At 33.0% G+C, this 25649-nt stretch overlaps 1 protein-coding gene across 4 annotated transcripts in view; it reads right to left on the minus strand.

Annotated features, from left to right (window-relative positions):
- side-IV (sidestep IV) overlaps window positions 1-25649 on the minus strand; it is a 573009-nt gene that overhangs the window by 158610 nt on the left and 388750 nt on the right. For 2 of the 4 annotated variants that reach the window (XM_076404299.1, XM_076404296.1), the window contains exons 3-4: window positions 22127-22183; window positions 6259-6467 (exon numbers count right to left, since the gene is read on the minus strand). In XM_076404299.1, coding sequence (XP_076260414.1) covers window positions 6259-6467; window positions 22127-22183 — 266 coding nt within the window. The remainder of the gene's footprint in view (window positions 1-6258; window positions 6468-22126; window positions 22184-25649) is intronic. The other 2 variants (XM_076404300.1, XM_076404298.1) reach the window with 1 other exon arrangement.

The raw sequence follows: 25649 nt of genomic DNA on the forward strand, positions 1-25649 counted from the left end.
GGAGATGCTCAAAATATTTAAATAAGAATATTACCTGCCAATCAACGTGTATATTGTCTATTAATTAATTAATGCCTATATTAATTTTGTTTTGTCATTAAAATAGACTTAATAAGTCAGTATAATGATGTTGACTTTAGTCGTATCCATTCAATTGTTGTCAATTTACCACCAGACCATAATGCATCACTAAAATAATGAGGTAGTCGGTAGGTGCTAAGGTTAGCATATATTGTTGGATAAACTTTTTCGTAAAATGTCTTCATGCTAATTTTTAGGTTAACCTTGGAAGATTTGGTATCGATAGCTTTATGAAAATCACAGGTTGTCTAAAATTAACCCAGGTTAACTCAGGTTTATTTGAATAGTCATAGCAGACACAAATAGTATTTAAACAGATAGTTACAATAATCTTCTTTAATAAATTAGAATAAAAACAGAACTTTACCACGTATGCTCATGTTGTTATGGACATAGCTGTTGAATTTGTTGTTTCTATCCAGTTGTTGATGGCAAGTAAACACGATAAGTTACAGGATTGAACAGCGTATTCAAATATTTCTTCAAAATAAAAATATATTAATGAAACTGTATTGCAGTTATTTATAAAAGGGTACAGAAGAACTGAGGCAATGGATTCCTCACCGTGAACAAACATTCGGTCTTTAGGAGATTTTAATTTGCGAATTTTGCACCAGAATTGGGATGGAGAACATCTAATTGCGGCAAGATAGCACATAGTCTACATATACAATTTAAGAATATATATCTATCTCTATATATATATCTCAAGATCTCTTTGATAGGTGTTATGAAATTTCAGGGCTATGCCAATAAATAACATTCACCCTTAGCTGTAGCATAACTGAGGACATCGCTCAAGTTCAGCTGGGTCTAAGGGACCAATTTCAATAACCATTGAAAACTGAAGCACTTGGATCCATGTCAGCTCTATAAATCTTCAAATGGAATATAAAAATAATTTCGTTAATATCTTACACACAGTTGTTTTATTCCATTTTAACATCTCCCTGACTTCATGGAAAAATCCTATACATTACGAAAATGTTAACGCCCATGCTACAGAAATAATATAACACCCTAAAACATCCACCCGCTAGAAATATTTCTCTGCGAACACACAACATATATTTCGTTATTTTTCCCTAGTTCATCTGCGTACATTGTTAAGATTTCTCCAACAACCATATTTCACTCAAAGCGATCCAAACCGTCTCAGTTGTGGAGATTTGAATGGGACTCTCCCGAAAACTTTTGCAATTAGCAATGCCCCTTCATCCTACTTGATACACCCCTCGCCCACCGCCCGTCTTCAACCCTCATCCCCCTGGACGTACGCGAAAAAGGATTACTGGCAGCGTTTTGGTGGTACGGGGGACGGGGGAGTTTACCGGGGGAGCCGGCTCAAAAATTGACTGAGAACGAAGTAAAAATAATCTTTTCAATATGATTAATCTACCCGGGCGCGGGATGGGGGGGGGTGTCCGGGGGGGAAGGAAACGGAGACGAGATCCTAGTGGGTCGGTATTAATTTTTTAAGAAAGATTAATTGTCGTTTTTGAACTGTGTCCTGTTTTTTCTTCACGGTGTGCGGTCTAACGAAGTGGGAAAAATGGAACAGAAATCCATCATGTTCAGTGACAGAAGTGTATTTGATTTTGCCGGAAAAAAAGGGGGGGCGACGGGGGGAGAAAGAGGCGACGCGTTCTGCTTTACGACGCCTCGGCGACGAGTCAAAGGAGAAAAACTTTGAAAGATCTAGCCCTTTGAACGCGAGATGTAAAGAATATATCGTCGATTGATTTATGTTGATGTTTTCATAGTTTATCGATCTATCGGCATAAAAGGATCTAGCGAAGAAAATATGACATTTAATCATCGTCAGAAATTTGGTATGTTAAAATTAAAATAGAACGATAATGTTTAGATAAAGACATTCATTCATTGATCGAAAATTATTGGTTTATGACCAAAAATATTTCAAAATGACTTTGCTTTTTTGTCTGTCAACTTATTCCATTGAAATATAGGAAAATGTACTGGCTAATTCGAAGAATATTAGAATTATCAATACATAATAAATTGCTATTATATAAGCAAATACTGAAAGCTATATGGACATACGGGGTTCAATTATGGGGATGTTCTACAAAGAGTAACATAAACAAAATACAAATTTTTTAGAACAAAGTCCTGAGAGGTATTGTGGGCGCACCCAAATCCTATAAGACTGATTACCTACATCATTCAGATACCCACAGTCAGTCAAGAAATCAAGGGAATTGCAAGGGGGCATGAGGAAAGACTCCATTCTCATGAGAATATTGAAGTAGTATAGCTTTTGAATACCACCAGAACAGGACACAGACTCAAAAGAATCAAACCATCTGGTCTTGTGTAGGGTAGTATAGTGTAGTGTTAATTGTATTGCAAAATGACAATTGCTGATATACAATCCGTAACAGTTGAAGATTTTATTGTTGACGATTAACGACGATATAGCAAATCAAATCAGACAATTTTAAATTAGTTAAGTGGATTTTGTTGTGCTATTCGGGTAATCTCTTTTTATACAACATTTTAATATAATTTGGTTGCGTCTTCTAAAAATATGAGGCAATCTTGCCGGAATGTACATGATATTAGAATTATCGGAGAACAAGAATTGGAACTTCCGAAACATTACCCATTGATATAATCCCATTATATCGAAAAAAACACCAAGGAAACATGCGACGAAAATATTTGTGAAGGAATTATGAACAACAGAAGAATTGTCGTCAGAAAATCGTCAAAACAGAACTCGATATTTCGATATTAATATTTTTTCGGCATGCCTAGTCAGAATTATAAGGTTATTATATATTAACTCTTGCTATAATAATCTTCAAACAGTATCTCAAAAAACTGTCAACTCATATTTATTTATAATTTTTCCTTATTCGTTTAATTTAGTTGTGTTAAATCAGCTATTCGCTAAACACAGAAAAAATGCTTCAAGGATATAACAAACAAAGGCTAGAATTATTACAAAGAGATATAAAATATCGAAAACCGACTGATACTTTATCTTTAAGCTTTATATTGTCGGTTATAAATGTCCGGAAACGTAAATTGGTCAAAGTTGTTCCTTTTTGTTGGCAAATATTCAGAGCGTCTTCCTATTTTTTGTGTGAAAAGGCCGCGAATTATATTAGCTCTAAATAACTGTCGGGAAAGGTCGACTTCGTCGAATGAAACGAAACAAAACATTGAAAACTTTACAAAGAAAAACTTCTTTATTAAATGCAAAAAGGGCCGCAGTGGGCGAGGGAGAAGCAGCTAGATCATTACGGGCTTCCGTTTCGATATCAAAAAGACGCGCCTCAGCATCACTCTTTCTCCCTCTCGAATAGCGAATAAGTAATAAAAATTTGCCGGCAAACTCGACGGGAAGCCTTTTAATAAAGTTTTTGTTTCAGGAAAAGAGGCCGCATGCCAGTTTACTGCCAACTTGGTCGTCCTTATTTCTGACGCCAAATGACCAGAAATGTCGTAGAAATAATTATCAGATCAAGTTATATTATTGTGATTGCTAAATACCGTATCGACAACAACTCCTTTTGTATCACCAATTTGGATTTAAAAAGAAACACTCGACAGTTGGTCAAGAACATTGTAATACGTGTAATTGAAGAAAAAAAATTAAATGTGTTAAGTTATATTTCTTGGCGTTGCCCAAGTCTTTGATAAAATGTGTTATGAAGGCCTCGAATATATGTTGTCAAACAAGTTACTTAGCTACATTCGCTTATTCTAATAGCTAATTCAGAATAACATCGGATGGTGAATGTTCATATTTGCGGGTGTACCACCAGCTAGTGTCTTAGGACCAATATTGTACTTTATAATTGGGAAATTTTTAGATATGAAGTTGTAACAAGGGCTATATATTCTGATGATGTACTATTTACTTCGCCGTATCCAAAAGTGATGAGAAAATTGATATTAAAAGAGTTCTTAGCTCCACCACTAAAATTATATTTAATGAGGAACTAGTTATTTCTTGTAGGAATATATATGTTGAAGGAAAAAATAATTGGAAAAACTGTATGCAAATTCGAGACCTTAGACCATATTTCACGAAACCTCCATTTACGAGTCCATGCCCCACTTTACAAAAAATCACCTCGGGGTCACCACTTTGGGAATTATATGGCTCGTTGAATGAAGGTAAAATGAAATCAAGCAAAGTTGCCGATTTTTATTGATGTTATAAAATATTAGGAAAATACAAAGAGATGAAAAGGGAACGCGGCGGGTTTGACCTGAAGAGGTTCCTGATCAGTCGATGGTGGCACATCTGAACGATGGTTCGTGATAGATTGAATCAAAGTACCCCAAAGTTGCATTGCCATACGTTCGTTATCGTTTACTGAACATCGCTGCCGGCACCCATCACGTGTTCAATAGATGGTATAACATTTTCTGGGTATTTCATATACCACTATTCCAAGAAGTAAAATTCGATATTCCTCAAGGCCGATATAATAAAAATGTCTCGTAATAGCATTACTTAGTGGATCAAGAAATCACGAATAAAATATAATGCTATGAAATCTACATGCGTGAATTTCACGCACACAAAAATAAGTTACCTGCAAGTGATATTTGGTGCTAGAGTAATTCTATATGCGAACATAGCAAATACTTGGGCATGACATTGGATGCCGAGCTCAAAATGGAATGAATATTCTAAAAATGTTAACAAATATACGAGCAGATCTTCGTATGGAGCTCAAATAAATGGGGTCGTTACTTGAACGACAAACCCGACTAACATTTCACAATAAATTATTACTATTTAAACCGATTTTGAAATTCCTTGCATCATTGTTAACGCTCCTTCGTAAATTAAAAGTGAGGACATTCACAAAGACATAATTTGTCCTTTCCAGTGCAGATCTTATCACAGTTTGTCAGGGAAACTTGTATATTCCTTGGTCTCCCAGCTCTAGATTTGATTTTGTGCTTTTTTTGCCGCTGCTAATACATGGTAACACTGTATTACATAAGTACTGTAATAGAAGGATGGAACATCTCAATAGAGTTAATAAGAAAAAATGGTTTCTTGAGTAAAGGCGACAAACATAAACATATATAAACACTTTAGTAAAGGGCTTAAAATTATCAGAGTAAAGAAGAAATCGACAATTGATCGAATAGTGAGCAAATGTTAGATCGATTAGAAATTAACAGCTTGGCTATTCACTTGAATGAGACTATTTGAATATGAGGTTATGACTCAGTGCTGACAATTTCTGAGACAAGAAGATGAGAGTAGACACAACTAAAGGTGTGTATATTATGAATATTCTAGTAATTGCGAGTATGAAAAATATATACGCACGTATATACGTAAATACGTAAATATACGTAAATATATACGTATATGTATAATGGTTCCGAATACACATGAGCATTTAGTTAAAATGTATGAGGAGAGGAAGAATACTAACTAAAAATCATGAAAGATGTATATAGTTAGTAACAGAAAAAACTAAGAAAAAATACAGTGATATGAAATACAACACGACCCTAACTTTCAAGCCGTTAATAATGCGTACTTAATTGTAGTTTTAAGTCCTTCAATAATATATGCATTAAAGGTTCTATAATGTTAAAATAAATTATATTCGACAACAATACTTTGTTTAATCTCACTATTTAAAGGATTTTGGTGTATGTGACAGTCAAAATGCACAAATACTCAGGGTCATCCCTTCAGATGATGTGAGTTCATTGTTTTATTGAACGGATAATATCTTTAGTAAATTACATTAAGTTACCTTTCAGAAAAGTCACAGTCAATTCACAGCAAAAACATTTTAATATAAAATAAATAAAGATTTTAAAATGATATTAAACTTCCAGTCAGATCCGAGCTAAAATAACAAATATTTATTAAAACGAACTCATTACAAGTGACGAAAATAAACTTCGTCCGTTGCCAAGTAGCAAGAACGCACTCTATTACGTCCGTAACTTTCTGGACGGCCTCGGCGAAGAAAAATACCAAACTTCTTTAATTTTAAGATTGAGCCGGATTCTTTGACCGTCGAAATGGAAACGTTAGGCGGAAGAGCGACGTGACGGGGCGGGGAGGGGGTCCGGTTGCTTGCTTTAAAATGTATTACTTTTTATGAATTCTGAGGCACGAGCTTGTCCTCCTATCGCGAGACGAGACGAGAAACTTACCGATCACAGTGAAGTTAACTTTGCTGTTGCGGGTGGGCGAGTTCTTGAAGTCCACGCGACATCTATAGATTCCCTCGTCCGATTGCTGGATCTTGTTGATCTCCAGGGTGGCGGGATTCGTCAGTGGGCGGAAACGGGCTCGGGATCCGAACACTGTCGGGGACGACCACAGTTTGGCATCGCTGAAGGTTCTACCTCGAACGTCGAAACTGTAACAAAAGAAAAACAGGTATAAATGACACATATTTAGGTCTATTGAGACCAGAAAAAAACAATTTGGTAAGTACAACGTGGGGCAAAAGTCCCGCCGCTATTTTGATTGCCTATAACTTTGCTCAAAGAAAAGATAATTAAGTTTGGTTTTCATGAAAGGTTTGTTTGGTCTTTACATTTCTTTATACGTTATGACTAAAAAATTATATGGGCGAAATGGTGACCGCGATTCACTATGCAACTTTCGGCACTTTTTAACTCATTTTTTATGACATCCTGCACTCTCTGAGGCTGAATTTCTGAAATGTCGTGATTTTCGTGACGTTAGCATTGTTTTTAAGATGTTGAATCGTTTGGGATTTATTCACATAAACTTTTGGTTTTAAAAAACCTGATAAGATAAAGTCTGATGCTGTTAAATCCGGAGATTTGGCTAGCCATGCCAAATCACCACTTCGTGAAATTAGTTTTCGTGGAATCAATCATCAATTCAGATGACAAGGGGTCACTGTTTTATTGAACGGACTATAGATTTTGAGCGGGAAGTGAATTTATTTTATTTGGCATGTAAATGGATTATTCTTTGAGAGTTATCTCCAGACCAAAATTACAATAAAATAAGATTATTATTGTAAAAAGCTCTTTCTGGCATACCTAGACACTAGCCATTTTTTATAAAATTGTTGACCAGATTGGAAGATAGTAATTGCTGTAGATGAATTTTTTACATGCCATTCTGAAAAGCACCATAGTAAGGGGATTCATAAATTGATGGTTTCGTTGTACTGATAATAAATATTGACGAATTCCCGGAATTTCTACGCGAACTTATTGAAAAATCTAATATTAATATTATAAAATATTCATAATAAACTACAGATCAAACGAGCTAACTTGTTTAAACTGCGAACAAAAAATAATTTAATTTCGAACAGTGGAAGCCCTCGGGCTCATTATTATAATACTTCATTTATTCGCAGCTATTTCAAAATCCGAAAATAAAAAAACAATATAAATGGCGTTAAATGTGGGGCGTATTCGTTATATACCGTCAAGCGAAAGCTTTTGCAATAAGGGCGTTTGCGTGCCGAATTCAATCTGGATCATTATTAAAATTCGATAAATTCGCATGGACAAAAGCGTCGACATTAATATTTCAATATAGCGAAAATGGAGGCCGACCAGAACCATATTAGATAAATGGCTTATCGTCGATTTCGTAATGGACAAAATGGAGAATTTACCAATAATATAAATCCAGTATGAAAATCGGTCGATGGTAATGTAATGGTAGTAGTTTTCGGCCAGCGATCATAAATCGCCCTGTGGTCGAATTTCGACCACAACCTATTAAGGTAATCATGTTTTTCTCATAACAGAGTAAATAGATAATTTTAAATTATATAAAAATACTAAAAATTGTTTTGACAATATTTCAAGATAATCCCAGAAATATATATGTAATATTAAGTATTAATAAATTTAAAGTACTACACTACTCATCTTCAGAGCATCAAATATAATATGTAATTTTATTTATTTTTGCATAATACATATTTGTACATTAATTAAAACAATTAGGCAGTTTTTAAACTATTTTTAGATTACTATGCATAAATTATATTAAATTTATATATAATCATTAAGTTTATTTAATTGACTTCTAAAATTTAGGTTTATAAATTCAATAACTAATATAATTGACTAGGTTCAACGAATAAATTGTCATATACGTACATATCTTTTTTTCTAATTTATATTAAAGTCTCCTTTTACTAACTATGGATTTATCTGGACTTGACCTACAGTTTAACGTGGGCTCCTAACCACGGTCCTAACCCGCGGCTATCACAACTGTAGGAGGACCGTCCTACTGCCTTTACCACTGCGCCACCAAGCCGGCAGGTACATATTTTATTGCAATAATCGTTGATCATCTCAATATTTATAGCCGGTTCAAAATATTTATCAAATTACTTTTAATAGTACATAATTTCTTCTCTTTGTCTCATGTGTCCCTTCTAGGCAAGTTTAGTTTTATCTACATATTTTCATTACTGCATGTACGTATTAATATAATTTTTATCTTTTAAACATAATTATCACCTAAAATATATAGTGACGATATAAATAATTGGACACAAGCTTGGAAAATTAGAATTACTAGAATTAAATCTGTACATGTGCAGTTTACCTATAAAGAGACCGTACAAAAGCACCTATAACATTAAATAACATATTATTCCATATAGCAACAACGCTAAATATATCGGAATGAACCTTGATGCAAAATTTCGCTGGAAAGAACATACAAAGAAGAAAAGAAAAGAACTGGAAATATAGGAAAATGTACTCGCTAATTGGAAGAAAATCACAATTATCAGTACATAATAAATTGCTATTATATAAGCAAATACTGAAACCTATATGGAAATACGGAGTTCAATTATGGGGATGTTCTGCAAAGAGTAACATAAATAAAATACAAATTTTTCATAACAAAGTCCTGAGAGGTATTGTGGGTGCATCCAAATACTATAGGACTGATTACCTACATCGAGACCTTCAGATACCCACAGTCAGTCAAGAAATCAAGAGAATTGCAAAGGGGCATGAGCAAAGACTCCATTCTCACACGAATATTGAAATATTACAACTATTGGATACCACCAGAACAGGACACAGACTCAAAAGAATCAAACCCGCTGATATTGTGTAGTGTTGTGTATACAGGTGCATATATTAAAAAATTCAGCAGTCACATGTATAAACATTATTTCACCACAGACTGAGTTAGGGCCGATTGGTCCTCCTAGTTGTATACCTAGATTTAATTTATCATAAAAACAAATTGTAGGTTAGACGGAAACGACTAGTAACAATATATTAATTAAATAATAAAAAAATTAAAATATATATTTTAAAAAACAATAAATTAAATAAAACACAGGCTTATTTGATAAAATAATAATTTCTTTATGTAAACTTTTAAATAAACTATTTTATATTTGCTAATATTCTTTAGAACATTCATTTTAATTCTTGTTGAACAAATTAATGTATTTGTTGTCTACAATGTTTGCTTACTGCTTTGTTACGAGATACATTAAATAATGAAACCTGAAGTAGTTTAGAAGTTAATATCAATAAAATTTACAGACAAATCTTAATACATTTTACAATTACTTCTAATGCAATGATATATTTTGTTTCCAGAATCCGACCAATTACTAACAGTTCTTTAGTAATAACAATAAAGTTCAACCGTTATCTGTATTTGATGTTAAAATCATCATTGTATAGGCAAATTCAAAGAAAATACAATTGTTCAATGATTGTCTGTGACCCATTAGAATAATTTATTTTTATCATATTTGCATAAAAATTCGCTTCAAATTGTTGTATATAAATTAATAGGTTTATGTGAAAATAAGAAAAGGTTCTTTTGTGGTTGTTCATACCTTCTAATAGCGAGAATCTGTAGCGTTTACACAATTATTGGTACTAATCTTTTTTAAATATAAATATTCTTAATAATTTAACAGCATAACTTACATAAAACATTCATTTTCTATATAGAACTGTATACTATATGTAGAGATTTTTTAGTTAAATTATCTATAATGTTATATTGTGTAGTGGGGAGCAGAGGTTTTCATTACGTGTATATATTTAGATTACCTCGAGCAATCATTATACATCCAGGTTTGCCTTTTAAGCGTTGCCCTAGCCAACTAAACGTTGAAAAATTCGATGAAATTCTTCTACATCTACGACAATATAACACAGGAAGTGTTTGTTGGGATTCATCATGAGGTACTTAAATTTGACCAAACCATATTTGATCAAAACGGAATCGTAGCCTTTCATTACAACAACCTTAGACCACACATATTTTTATTGATTTGAGAGAATGTTTCAAAAATTAGTTAGGAAGTTGCTTGTGAAAATATCTGGGTTAAAACAACGAAATAATATGATTTTAAGAGAATGACTTGCCATCACATCCCAGTGATTTTAGAGATTTTGTAATGACAGCGATCAAAACGGTACATGTGTTATTGAAAAGTTTGTGAAATGTATATGAATAATTTCGCTTCAAAACCCTAAAATACTTATCCCAAGCCAAATCAAAAACATAAAAAGCACAACAAACTCACAACTGATACAATAACGGACTAAGCAAGTTTGGAGTCACTCCAAATCCGGTTATATTATGAGACGGGAGACCGTGGAAGACTTGTTGTTCTTATAAAGTAAATCATATTAAATACGTTTTTTTTTTCAAAGTGGCTGGGAACATTATCTTTCCATTAAACCTCAAATACAATTACCTGCGGGATATATTTTATAAAACTTTGTTTTTGTAGTTTGGCCCTCTAATTCGAAAACAAACAAACTTCTGCTAGGGTAACCATTTTCAGAGCTCGTGTATTTTCTGTACGAATCAACTTACGAGGCAGCATCCACCCATTAGCCGGCTTTAAAATATAACGCTGGATAAAAATATAGCCAGGAAAGTTACTTCGGGATGTCCATGCTGGATTTATACGAATAACATTAAGCTTAATTTTATTCTTCCATATTAAACATTCATTATAATGTTTAACTAAGTTAATAAAGCAGGTCTATAACAAAAAAACTGTTTGTGTATTTTCAACAGATTTCTGTGTATTCTATGTTATCTGAAAACGTAAATAATACGGTCTAAATTCCACTGCGATATTTTTATGATATATAAAAAAGCCTTAAAGGATTTTAGTTTATTTCGGTGCAATTCTAAGAAACTTATAACAATTTGGAAATGGTTCTTCACAAATTCAAATACGAAGACTACAGTCGGTATGCGGCGATTTTAATATTTTGTGTATGTTGCTCGGATAACATACAGTGTTTACTAAATTTCCATCCCTTTGGAGTCTATGGGATAGTTTATACCGAGAACATCATTTGACAAGAATTGTTGGCTACCGAGGGATCTCGTGAATGTTGGTGAACATAACGTCCTTAAGAAATATACATACATTTGAACCATGCTCTTTTACTACCCCAGCACATAAAGTTGGTATCGATGAAGCAATTATAGACGAAAGTGAGGACTAGTATTTACAGCGGAAGGCAGAGCGAAAATCAATAAGAACCACAATCGCACGCTTTCCACATCCAATACGTTCCGTCTAAAAACTGACAGAGTGCGACAATCTCATATAAACAACCGCGATTCAGTCAAATCCTGTTTGTTTTCTAAGGATTATTTCCTACAGGTCTCTGAGGTCACATCTTTTTATTTATCATATTATTTTCACGGAAATTAATAGGAGACTTATTGCTCGACAATTTTTATTCTCTTCATTTTTAAATATCAGCGAATTTCGTCGGTATGCGGCGATTTTTATATTTTGTGTATGTTGCTCGGATAACATGCAGTGTTCACTAAATTCCCATCCCTTTGGTGTCTATGGGATAGTTTAGACCGAGAACATCATTTGACAAGAATTGTTGGCTGCCGAGGGATCTAGTGAATGTTGGTGAACATAACGTCCTTAAGAAATATACATACATTTGAACCATGCTCTTTTACCACCCCTGCACATAAAGTTGGTATTGATGAAGCAATTTGTAAAGTCACTCTCCAAGAAGGGAGATTCCTTCCAATAATATTAGTTTTGTTTTTTTTCTTGGAATTTACGGACTTCTCGAATGTGAAATGTGATGGAAGATGTTTTCGTCGGATCAGACGCCTGACGAGTGGACCACAATTCATCACGCCCATGATGGGCCCTCAAAAAGAAGACTGGATTACTTTAAAGGCCTCAACTGTAAACAAACCGTTAAAATAATGCTAAATGTATTTAAAGCTTTAGGTTGTCTAATTTTCTTTTATTAATCTCTTAGAACGTCAACAATCTGCCCGTGGACAATAAGTATTATTATATGATTTTATATAATACTGTACAACTTATAATCTAAATCTTATTCTAGATACTATTCTAACTTATTTTAAACTATATCTTATTTCAATATTTAATTTGAAAGAAGACACAATATCTGTGGAAAGAAATAGTGGTAAACTATATCGTTAAGAAAAAGTGAACACCAAAATGATGAAACTACTTAGATAAATCGCTTTTTTCTCCACAATTATAACCTAACCCTCGTAACATTGTTATCAAGAAATCGGTAAATAAAGTTTCCACTATAATATCAGAATTTCTGCGTTATTGTAGAACGAATTAAAGTTTAATTTAATTCCTGAACGGATACGATGAATCCCGACTAAATAAAGCGCTCAAGTCAATCAATGATAAAATTGAAATATTTAAATGCGATAGATTGAGAAAGGGAACGCTCATTTTGATGGCTTTATAAAGAGTCGAAACTCTGTTACATAATTATAGTTGGAAAGTTCTCTCTAGCCCTTTTCAACATAAAGTGGATTGTTTAAGGGCCCTCGCCTTAGATATGGACTGTTGAAGAATGGTTAGATGGAAATTCCTTAGTATCACTGAAGTATTTTCTATTATTTTTGTTTTGCTGTTATATTAAAATGTTAGCGTGTTTTATTCTTATCTCGGGCTAACTAAACTAGAACTGATTGTTAAAGTTTTTAAGTCTATTTTATTGTAATAGAGAAAACTAATTTCTAAATGATACTAAGCAAAGTAAAAGAAATAAAAATAGCCAGGAACAATTAGTATTTGAGCAAAAAAATAATATTTGGTAGGTAAAACATGTTACAAATACAACACATTGTATGTAGCTATTAATATATAATTAATTTTAAGGTGAAACTGACTAGATCCATTAGTTAATATAAACAAACCAGAGTCCTTAATTGTTTATTATCTTCAAACTTTGGCCTAGTATTAAAATGTGAACGATCAGATTTTATGAAATGTTTAAACACTACTAAATTGTTATTAAAAATGTATAAATCAAACACGTTTTCTTATAACTGGAGACCCTTTAATTGATGAGCTTAAAATAGAAAAACGTATCTTTGAAATTGTGGATTTCATGGATATCACTTGATATGGGCAGTGAAAAACGGCAAGATTTTCAAGCTCACACCTTTTTGGGGTCAGTCGTACTTTAATGGGTATGAAATAAATAATATTGATTTTATTTTTAGGTTTAGAGGATAAATTAGGGGACTCTAACGTGATTGGTTGACTTGATTGTTGCAATGGTTTCCTCAGAAGATATTAAAATAATACGTGCGACATTTTTTTCTGATATTTTTGTTTCTTTGTGATTTTTAAATGATGATTTATTTCTTGTTTAGTGTAAACATTTTATATCAAAATTATAATAACTTTGATAATTTAATTAGTTAACTTCTGAGTGATATTATTTCACATTGAGGGAAGATTTTGTAGTTGAACATGTAATATCGACTATTATATGAATCATAGAGACTATGAACTTTTAAAATATTATTCAATATCTAACTTTAAAATAAAATATATTATTTTGAACAAAAATTTGCGAAGAAAACAATATGATGATAATGAAATTGGATGACTTTTGGATGAAGTTGGATCACTATGACGTCAAACTAAATTATTCCTTACACATATTTCGTTATTTTAGTAGTTGTTTAGACCTCTAGTGAGTTTTTCTAGACTTTAGATGAGTTTTATAATTTTTTCTAGTAATTGGTGCTAATGCACTTGATATGCCAGCTCATTGAAAGTTATAAGAAGAGTTTGTTATAATTTATCCTGTATAAAATAAATGTTGATTGCATTTCCTTCAATAGTTAATCATTATCTTAAGTTTTTTTTTTAATTTAGAAAATTTTTAGTTAGCCTCTTAATATGTTTTGAAATCAACCATTCGACTTTAGCAAGTCAGGTATGTTAATCAGTGTGAAGTCAATTTTACATACCACTCTGAAATGTTAGTGTAATATTAGTAAGCTTTAATTTTAATTAAGATGGTCGAAGTTAAACTAGTTAAGAAAATATGTAATAATTTTATAAACATAAACAATTTTACTAATTTATCTCTCAGATATCCTGAACAACTATTATAAGAGAAACAGGATTAATATACTTAACGGTGTTCTGGTGGTTTTTAATGGAACTCTGTATGTAATGGTTCGGTAACAGAATAATGTTTTCTCAAGAGATAATATATAGTTCAAGGTATGAAAAAATATCCGGGGTTATTTTTTATTATTTTTAGTTGAAATATTATCACCGATCTATAATAGAATAGCAGAAACGTTTATGTCAATAGAGACATCATTACAGAGCGTCGAAGTTCATTAATCACACGTGGATCCTAAAGAGTTTTGAATCTTTCACGGGTCGGGAAGGGTTCCGGAGGCAGATCCGCATTCGCCGAATACGGTAATGGTTTTCGATCGGGTCCGATGGCAAGTGGAAGGAATCTATCGACAATTGGAGGTTCTTCTCCCGCTGCTTCGACACATTTTTCCCGTGGAATGACGCGGTAAATAACGAAGGTAATACCGGGGAAAATGTCTCGGGCACCGCCGCGACCCACCGACTTCCGGAGAGGGCGTGAAGACGTCCCGGTGCATTTTCATTATTGCTTTTTGCACTCTCCTTTATTTGACACTTTAAACTCCGACGTTATATCGTGGCAGGTCTCGATAAAGAATCCATACGGACGTGATTATTTTTATAGATAGCATTTTGCCAACAGAAAATGTCATCATCAACTATTGCAACTGTCGTTTAATAAGTTTCGTTTCAAGCTAACGATTTATCATTTCAGTATTCGCATATAAATTAGTTTTAAAGAATTTTTTAGTTTGAAGACATATTATGAAAGATCGGTACAATTTATTTTGTATGTGTACATTTCGACGAAATTGCGCATACTGAAAAAGTGAGGCTTAAACATAAACTTGATTACAAACATGCCCTGTATGATTTTATAAACAGTAACACTAATGTAAATGATGTAAATCCTTTTTTTAATTCATGTATAGGTCTGTATTTAAATTTTCAATTTTAATTCATTACACTTGCAAATAGAATATTGATTTAGGTTTACCCCAATTGGGAACTGTATATGAAAATAAAATCAGTCAATATATTTTCAATACCTTTAATCTATATATATATATATATATATATATATATATCATATCTATCAATATATTTGTTGATAGATATGCGAAGAATCAATGTAAACAATTATTGAAAAACGTCATCTAACTGTTAAATCAGGTGGTTTTTTACATTTCTCTATATAAAGTAATAGTTTTATATGTATACAGTTGTATACAATGTATACAGTTGCTAATCGTGGAAGGATCAAAATTTAATTTGCAACATTCATTACGTTTGTTGTTTTATTTGATTAAATATACAGTCAAAGTCTCTCAAAGACTTGATGGTACTGTTAGGCATAGCTACTTTTAAATACAGATCGATAAAGTTTGAATTAGTACACAGTTTCAAAATGCTGAGTAAGTGTGCAGCAGGATCGTTGCTTTGATTACTGAAAAACAGGCTTCGTCCTTTTTACATGGAATTTCTATGTTAGAAGGACAGGAAAAAGGAGTGGAAACGATGGAAAATATCTTGGTTAATGTATACTGCAGGAATTTTTCACAATAAATGTCTATTAATAGTGAAAAAATGATCAGAATATATACAAAAATCTAATGTTTGCAAACAGATCCTTTCCTTCCAAAACTCTAAAAGTTGAGCATATCTTTTACTTTAGGTTGATATATTTGCGACTCACCAATCATCGAAATATCTCTTTCAATTCATTAAAATCCTGACCATTTCAGTCTATGGCTTTAACATTAATAAAATAAAATAAAAATAAAAATTCTCCATTAATAAAAATCAACAGCAAAAAATGGATGCTAGTTTAATTCCTATTAGTTTAGTAATCACTTTTAGGTTTGCTACAGCATTTCAATTTATGTTCAGCACATTTGATTGAGTCATTTGATATGCATTCATGTTAGCTTCATGACTAATAGCTATAGAACTAATGCAGTTGCCATCGTGAAGCAGTATAGCTTTCAATCTAGGCATTAATATGTCCATGAATAATTTTTAATCTATTGGATTATACTTGAAATTAAATTAATTACAAACATTAAACTATTGATGGTTTTTTTTTCAAAATCAAACAGTTTGATGGGTATATTTAGAGGGCCTCTGATATCATTGCAGACGATTCAGTTCCTGTAGCATTGGTTTTAGAAGCTCAATATTCAATTGATGAATCAAGGTTTTGAATAATATTACTCAATTCTTATAGATACAATCTACAATCTATACTCAAAATTTCCTTCAATGCCAGGGCCATGAGATGGTGATGAGATGCCTAAAGGTGATTTGTTAAAATGTGAAATGTTATATGTTAACTGAGGAACAGCCAGATTATTGTAAGAGGCATATATATCATTCATTTGTTTCATTGTTTCGGAATCCATTCTAAAGAGTGTAACTTCTTAAATGAACCCTAGTTGGTAAAAAGGACCCCGGAACATAAACACATCTCATATTATCGTATTAAATGATATTAATGTAGTTTCAGAAACTTATCATTATATATTTACAAAAGCTTCGTTAGGTTATACATGTTATTTATATTCTCCTTGAGATTCAATAACAACTCTAATTACAATCATAGTTTCGGTTAATACCGCTATAATCTGCCAGGACGACGTAGCAATTATCAGTGATGAATTAATGATAACGCAGGATTATAAGTGATGTACAGCTCTTCTTCTCCGTAAGTATATTTATTAATATAATAATATGCCTGAGGCCTTTTGATTTAATTAGTGACTTTCTTTGAATTTATTATCATTAAATGTTATTAGTTCACGTGTTTTTTGAGTTGAATTATGTCTTAGATACCAAAAACTTAGATAATGAAGTATTTGTTTTTATGTTATGATTATAATATTATCCTACACTTTACTAATTTAGTGTTATTTTTGGTAAATTATTATTTCAACATTTATAATGTCAATATTCTGATGATTATGCTTATTCATAGTGTTAACTATGTGCTTATTTTGCAGTTAAATTAGTTAGTTCGAATATCAGAACAATTGTTTAACACAATGGTGATCTCGGCGAACAAATATGGTGATTTTATTTCAATTATTTGTGGTTTTGAATATGGGTCATCAATGTATTGTCACCAATGTGTAGTTCAAAAACAACCTTTTTACAAATACGTGAATATTAGATATTAAGAATATTAGATGCTTGTATCAGAGATATCTGTTGATGAACTGTTAAAATCAATGGTTTTGCAATATCTCTATATAAAATGCATTGTCTACTTAGTACTACCGAGTTATTCAGTATACATAGATGCTAAATATGGATAGCACAAAATAACATTTTTCACGTAAATTACTTTTGCTGTTTGATTTGTCGTCGAAGCCCATAAAACACCTTTAGAAACTTATAGTGATGCCGCTCCGTTTATCCTAGTATCTATCGTCTAAGTTCTGATTTTGATGTAATTGAGAAATAGCAGATACTCAAAATAGTGCGAAGATAATTAATTGCTAGTCTTATTATAATTTCCTCAAAATATTTTCAAGGAGCTTAATAGTTATTGAGTGAACTGTTTAGGGACATTTTTACGATATGGGAAAGATCTTGATAATGAAGATAATTAATATATATCTTAATGAATAATAATTTTAAATTAAACCAAATCATTTCAATATCGGAGTATCACTTGCTTGTTAGGCAAAAAGAAGTGTTTTCTATGGTGTGTGGTGACTAACGATTATATGACGAAAATTATATCTACTATGATAATCCAAGAGCAAAAATTCTTGGGTTAATCTAGAACAACCATCCACATCACCACAGAAGCGAAACATTGTCTAGATCGCACACATGGCAGCATGGATTCATTGGTATAGAGTTAGAAATACTGAAGAAGTTCAGAAATGAATCCAATGCAGTTAGAATGAGGTGATTGATGGCTGTCAAACCAACATTATCAAAAAAAAAATGGAAGAAGTTGTATGAAACTATGGAAAATGTTCAATATATAGTATATATTTAATATGTAGTGCTAATTCATCAATAAAGCTCACCTAAAGAGTCAAAAAAAATATTTAGAATGTATGGATGTACGCAAGAATATAATATGAATATCTACAATGATACATGACAATTACCGTCTATTTAATCCTAAATGCTTGTCAAACCAATGAAAGAACAGTTTGTATGTGTTAATTAAATATATTTTAAATTAAAAATAACATAGAAACGCGAATAGTAGATGCAAAATTTAATTAATATCAACAATTTTAATCTCTTATATTTTAGTTACAGTAAAGGGTATCAGAAAATCTTTTCGCGTGTTTCAAAATCTGTGTTTTCAATTAAATTTTGTATTTTGTTGTTTAGTGGCAATGGCATTCTGTTTATTTAGTTGATGGGAAAGAAAATTTCAAACTAAGATAATAAATTACCACATAATAATAAAACTGAAATAAACGCAGAAAATAAATATATTATATCTCACTTAAGTTCATTATACTTATAGCCGAAAGTGAGGACTAGTATATACAGTGGAAGGCAGAGCGAAAATCAATAAGAACCACAATCGCACGCTTTCCACATCCAATACGTTCCGTCTAAAAATTGACAGAATGCGACAATCTTATATAAACAACCGCGATTCAATCAAATCCTGTTTGTTTTCTTCGGATTATTTCCTACATATCGTTGAGGTCACATCTGTATAATTATTTCCACGGAAATTAATAGGAGACTTATTGTTCGACAATTTTTATTCTCATCATTTTTAAATATTAGCGAATTTCCCTCCAACCGACAAATTTGAGCAAACATAACGTGATCAAAATCATTATTATAGGCCTACAAATACTAACATATAGGTCTTATAAATACTTACCGGGTGTACCGGAAAGTAATTACTGGTTTCTCTAACAGATGTTGCTAGGCCTAATTATGCAATGTTATGATTTGACACCTATGTCATTTTAATCTATTGACATCAAGCTTCAAAATTATACATATATACAAATTCATATATATATATATATATATATATATATATATATATATATATATATATATATATATATATATATATACCCTATGTTATATTTTGCGATAGTAACACCGTTATAGATTTATACCTCTTTGAAAATGTCAAGTTTCGTGCATGAAAACGTGCATTTGCAGCACGCATTGCTTTCATTATTTAACATAAAATAAAATACCTGCTGAAAGTCATCGTTTGCTGGTAGAAACTTACGGTAAGCATGCTCTAACCTTAAAAACATGTGAAATGTGGTATCGAAGATTCAAAAGTGATGATTTTGATGTGCAAGACAAAGAATTTTCTGGTAGACCCAAAGAGTTTGAAGATTCGAAACTGAAAGAGTTATTGAATGAAGATCCAAGCCAAACTCAAAAACAATTGACAAAAGCATTAAATGTGGCCCAAAAGATAGATGTGTGCTGTACCAATTGGACGACAAGCAAATGGAAAATCGAAAAATCGTCTGTGAAATGTTGCTTTAGAGGTATGATCAACTAGGAGCCAAAAATCATAGTTATCACCTGACAAATCGACTCCAAGACCAAGTCGTTTTGGTCGCAAAACAATGCTCTATGTTTGGTGGTATCAGAGTGTATTATAAACTGTCGAAATCTGGTGAAACAGTTAATAGTGATCGCTACTGATAACAAACGATCAATTTGAACCATGCATTGGTCAAAAGCGTCAGTCGAGAATGAAGCAAAAAATACGATAATGTGATTTTACCAAAGCCGGTCAAGGAAGCCTTGAAAATACAAGTCTAGGACATATCATCTCATCCGTCATACTCTACAGACGTTGCCCGGCCGGACTAACAACTTTCGCATAAATGGGACGTACGCTTGCATTGCAGTACAGAAAATTGATCGATGAATGGTTTTGCTCAAAGGATAAATAATTTTTTTGGGATGGCCATAAATCGCCCGAAAGATGAGCAAGGTGTATAGAATCAAATTACCAATATTTTCAGTAAATATATTTTTCCATTTTTTTAATCGAGTAATTTCTTACAAAAAAACTGGTAATAACCATCCGGTACATCTGGTAACTATTATTTTTTTCTGTTTGTTACTACTCAATTGTGAGCTCGACATCAGAAAATTCAGTTTCTGGAATATCTAATATTGGGAGCTGCTAAAGGATATTAAGTGCAACTAATAAATTATATTTATCAATTTACCAATGGGATTATTCAGTACAAACATGCTTTTAATAAGTTTGGATGATTATTACATAATGTAATGTTTGGTGATTCTCACTGAAATAACAAGTCAATTGAAAAGTCCCCGGCCTGGCATATAGATGGCACTACTAGAATTAAATCCACATATTTTTTAGTTAGCCCTTAAAAGATGTGTGTATAAATTTGACAGCTTTGGGATTATTAGTTTGTGAACTATAGCATTTTGAGTGAAGCAACTTTTGTTAATGCAAAAAAAATGGATAAAAGGAATTTCGCGCGTTGATAAAATCTTGTTTATTGAAGGGAAAAAATGCAGTTGAAGCAAAAACTTGGCTTGATGCCGAGTTTCCGGATATTGCTCAGGAAAATCAACCATTGGTATGCTCAGTTTAGATGTGCTGAAATGAGCACCGAAGACGGTAAATGCAGGGGACGGCTAAAAGAGGTTGTTACCGATCAAAACATTTAAAATATCGACAAAATGATATTGAATGACCATAAATTGAAATTGAAAGAAATAGCATTGGAGTGTCAAAGATATCAACTGAACGTGTACATCATATCATTTACGAGTATTTGGGTATGAGAAAGCTCTGTGCAAAGCTGGGTGGCGGGCGAGCTCACTTTTGACCAAAACAACGACGAGTTGATGATTCGTAGCAGTGTTTGAAGATGATCAAGCATAATAAACCCGAGTTTCTAAGTCCATATTTGGCAATGGATGAAACATGGCTCCATTATTTCACTCCGAAGTCCAATCGACAGTCATTCGAGTGGACTGCACATGATGAATCCGCTCCAAAGCGTTGGAAAACGCAACAGTGAGCTGGCAAGGTTATGGCGTCTGTATTTTGGGATGCGCATGGAATAATTTTCATTGATTACCTTGAAAAAGGAAGGCCCATCAACGGCGACTGTTACATAGCGTTATTGGACCGCTTCTTCAAGACAATGCACCGTGTCACAAGTCAGTGAAAACAATGGCAATAATCCATGAATTGGGCTTCGAATTGCTTGCTCATCCACCTTTTTCTCCATATCTACCCCCAGGGACTATTTCCTGTTCTCAGATCTCAAGAGAATGCTCGCTGGAAAGACATTTTCTTAGAATGATGAGGTGATCGCCGAAACCGAGGCCTATTTTGAAGCAAAGGACAAATCGTACTACAAAAATGGTATCGAAAAGTTGGAGAGTCGCTATAATCAGTAGATCTCCCTTGTGGGGAATTATGTTGAATAAAAAAAAACTTTACCAAAAAAATATGTTTTACTATGGTAGGCCGGGGACTTTTCAACTGACTTGTTAAATATACAACAAACCCAAACGCGAGTATGTTGAACGATCCTCTTATCTATATTAGGTGAGCTTGATGAGGCGTTTGGTTAGTAAATGATGATTTCAAGCTGATCTCTATTTACCTGTAGATACCCTGACTGAGTCCGCAATAGTTGGTATGACGTAAAAACGCGCCCTCCCTAAAGAAAAAAATAGAAAATAACTTGTAGGATAAATCGACGTCATTTTTCACTTAACAACATCCGTTTTCCGCCGGGCACGGACAGAATTATAAGCTGAAAATTGGCGGTGACCGCACCTGGGTCAGGTTATCGGCAAAGGTCAGAGGAGCCATCGCAAGTCGTCGTAATTTTTGCGCCGAAAAGGTTCCAGATTTAATCACATTAAAAACGGTCATATTTCGACTTCCCGGCCCCCTCCAGCGCGCTCAGTCGTTGCCACATTGTCGGTGATTTAAGCGATTCATTAAAACAATTTTCCTTTTCGAGGAGTGCTCGAAGACGTTTAGAAAACGGGAACGTTTCGTGCCCGTGGAATTTTCATTTATGTGACGAGTTGACTCCGACAATAAAGGTCGCTCCACATAACTTTTGTTTTGGTTATTTTAAATGAGAATCTTTCATATTGTGTAATTTGTAGTTTATATTCAAGTGTACAAAGAAAATGGTTTTAATTTTTATGATACAGCAACAAATATACTTCCAAACTGTATGTTGTTAAATGACATGTAATAAAATAAATTTGTCATGATTTTTAAATATAAATCTGTTTGAATTTGTCATTATACGATTGATAGTGTATCGGTTTCTCTGAAGCAAATTCATCATCTATTTAATGGGATGATTATTGTTGTAATATTGTTGTAATTTTTGACGTCTACACTGTATACCTGTCTTCGCCAAACGCGTAAACTACTTGCGATATGTTTGTATAGGTAGGACACTCAATACTACGCAAAATATCTAAATGAATTTTGAGCAGCTATTTCTAATTTAACAGGTCAATTGAAAAGTCCCCGGCCTACCATAGTATAAAACACGTTTTTTTGGCAAAATTTGTTTTTTTTTTATTCAAGATAATTCCCTTCAAGTGTGATACACTGATTATAGCTACCCTCCAACTTTTCTATATCATTTTTGTAGCAAGATTTGTCCTTTGCTTTAAAATAGGCCTCAGTTTAGGCGATCACCTCTTCAATAGACGAAAATCTCTTCCTAGCGAGCATTCTTTTGAGATTTGAGAATGAAAAAGTCGCTGGGGGCCAGATCTGGAGAATACGGCAGATTAAAAAACAATTCGAAGCCCAATTCATGGAATTATGCCATTGTTTTCACTGATTTATGATACGGTGCATTGTCTTGGTAAAGTAGCACTTGCTTTTTCTGCAACTGCGGCCGTTTTTCGGAAATTTCGGCCTTCAAACGATACAATAACGATACGTAATAGTCGCTGTTGATGGTCCTTATATTTTCTAGGTAGTCAATGAAAGTTATTCCATGCGCATCCCAAAATACAGACGCCATAACCCTGCCAGCCTCTGTTGCCATTTCCCACGCTTTGGAGCGGGTTTATCGTGTGCAGTCCACTCGGATTACTGTCGATTGGTCTTCGCAGTGAAATGATAGAGCCATGTTTCACCCATTGTCACATATCGATGCAAAAACTCGGGTTTATTAAGCTTGACCATCTTCAAACACTGCTTGGAATCTTCAACCAGTCGCTCTTTTAGGTCAAAAGTGAGTTCGTGCGGCACCCGATTAGCCCACCAGTTACTTTGAAGATTTTTTAAATGGTTTCATCGGTAACAACCTCTTTTGGGCGTCCACTACGTTCACCGTCTTCGGGCTCATTTCACCACGTTTAAACTTAGCATACCAATCCTTGATGGTTGATTTTCCTGGGGCAGTGTCCGGAAACTCGGCATCAAGCCAAATATTTGTTTCAACTGTATTTTTTCCCTTCAAAAAGCAATATTTTATCAACACGCGAAATTCCTTTTTATCCATTTTTTTTTCACAATAACAAAAATTGCTTCACTGAGAATGCTATAATTTACAAACTAATAATTCGACAGCTGTCAAATTTATACACGCATCTTTTGAGTGTTAGGGCTAACTAAAAAAACATATGGATTTAATTCTATTAGCGCCATATATGTGACAGACCGGGGATTTTTCAATTTACCTGTTAACATGGACAAATTTAAAATGAAGTTAAAGTAACTTAATTAAAGTAACAACAAGTCACCACAGCCTACTCAAAAAACTGCTTAAAGATTATATACTATTTATTATAAGATTATCTATGAATTTTGCATTAAAAATTGTTAAACTTTTAAACAGATATTTATAGTTATTGTTTCAATGGAGCTGACTTGAAAATATTATAAAATACAGTACAGTCAAAAGTTTATATTTTCAGTATCTAATGGGGTAAACTTTCTATATCTAGTTGGCAAAGGGCATGGGCCCATGTTTTGTGCTTCTGATACCACTTTACATGACATGTTTCATTTTAATCGGTATCGCCATACCCTTTTAAAAATAAGCAATATGTTTGCGCAAACTTTAAACTAAAGATCCAAGATAAATGTTTTCCACCAATAATATTGACTCGGCTATTGGAGTTTTAATAGAAGACAAGGAAATTAACTAATGATGATACAAAATCATTATTAGATGCTCGCAACTATTCTGATCATTGTTTTTGCTTTAAAAATAAATTTGATTGAGAAACATATTTTATATCATTTTCTACAACTTTTTCCCATCTTTCTGGCAATATTGAGCCATATTAACTATACCCACAGTTCTTCAGCATTTCGAAGCTTGCTGCAATAGCCAAGCCACGCTGTATTGAAGTCAACAAGTTGTAATTAAAAGGCATTATATCTAAACTACATTTGAGCAGCAATTTATATGTTATATATGTTATATATTCAAAATTCTTGCAATATGTGATTGAGAGTTGTAAAGAAACAGCCCTATTGTTGGTCCTCTTGCAACACATCGCTCCCTTCCTTTAATTGACATCTGTAACAACAAATTAGTTCGGTTTTAGCAACTCGTGATACACTACACCTTCCTAATCTCACAATGTGCACAGCAAGACTTTATGGCCATAAATGTTCCTAATTCATGACTTTTACTAGATCTTTTCATCGCAAGTTACAATACGCCAAAAAAAGAGCTATTCTTTTGTTGCCGGGCAAACAATGAAATCACAATATTGAAATAGTTCGAAATGGTATTTTGGCTCAACTAGTGTGGCAAATATGTTTGGAAACAGTTGGTTTATGAACTGATAAGCTGTCTAACAGTTCTTTGAGTGCATGAGCTGGGTTTTCCTTTTGGAATTTGTTGTATGAGAATATTTTTGTCCATCTCAGGCGTTCTTTGGCTTCGATATCACCAAAATTACTTTTAAATGGTTGAAACCAACTATATAGGTATGATGGAGCAGCATCACTAGTTTCTAAAAGCTCTTGATGTGCTACAGGTAGCAGCTTTATTCAAATGTAGCAACAAAAAATATATGAAGGGCATTTTTTATGGTTCTATGACTAGTGAAAACTGTTCTTTATACAGAATAATATTAAAACTATCGAACTTGTTAAGCGAAAGTTAAGTTAGAACTATTTCAATA

The sequence above is a fragment of the Rhynchophorus ferrugineus genome, unplaced genomic scaffold (assembly GCF_030347505.1).
Source record: "Rhynchophorus ferrugineus isolate W39M unplaced genomic scaffold, kcgeb_rfMv2 rfM4, whole genome shotgun sequence".
NCBI lineage: Eukaryota > Metazoa > Arthropoda > Insecta > Coleoptera > Curculionidae > Rhynchophorus > Rhynchophorus ferrugineus.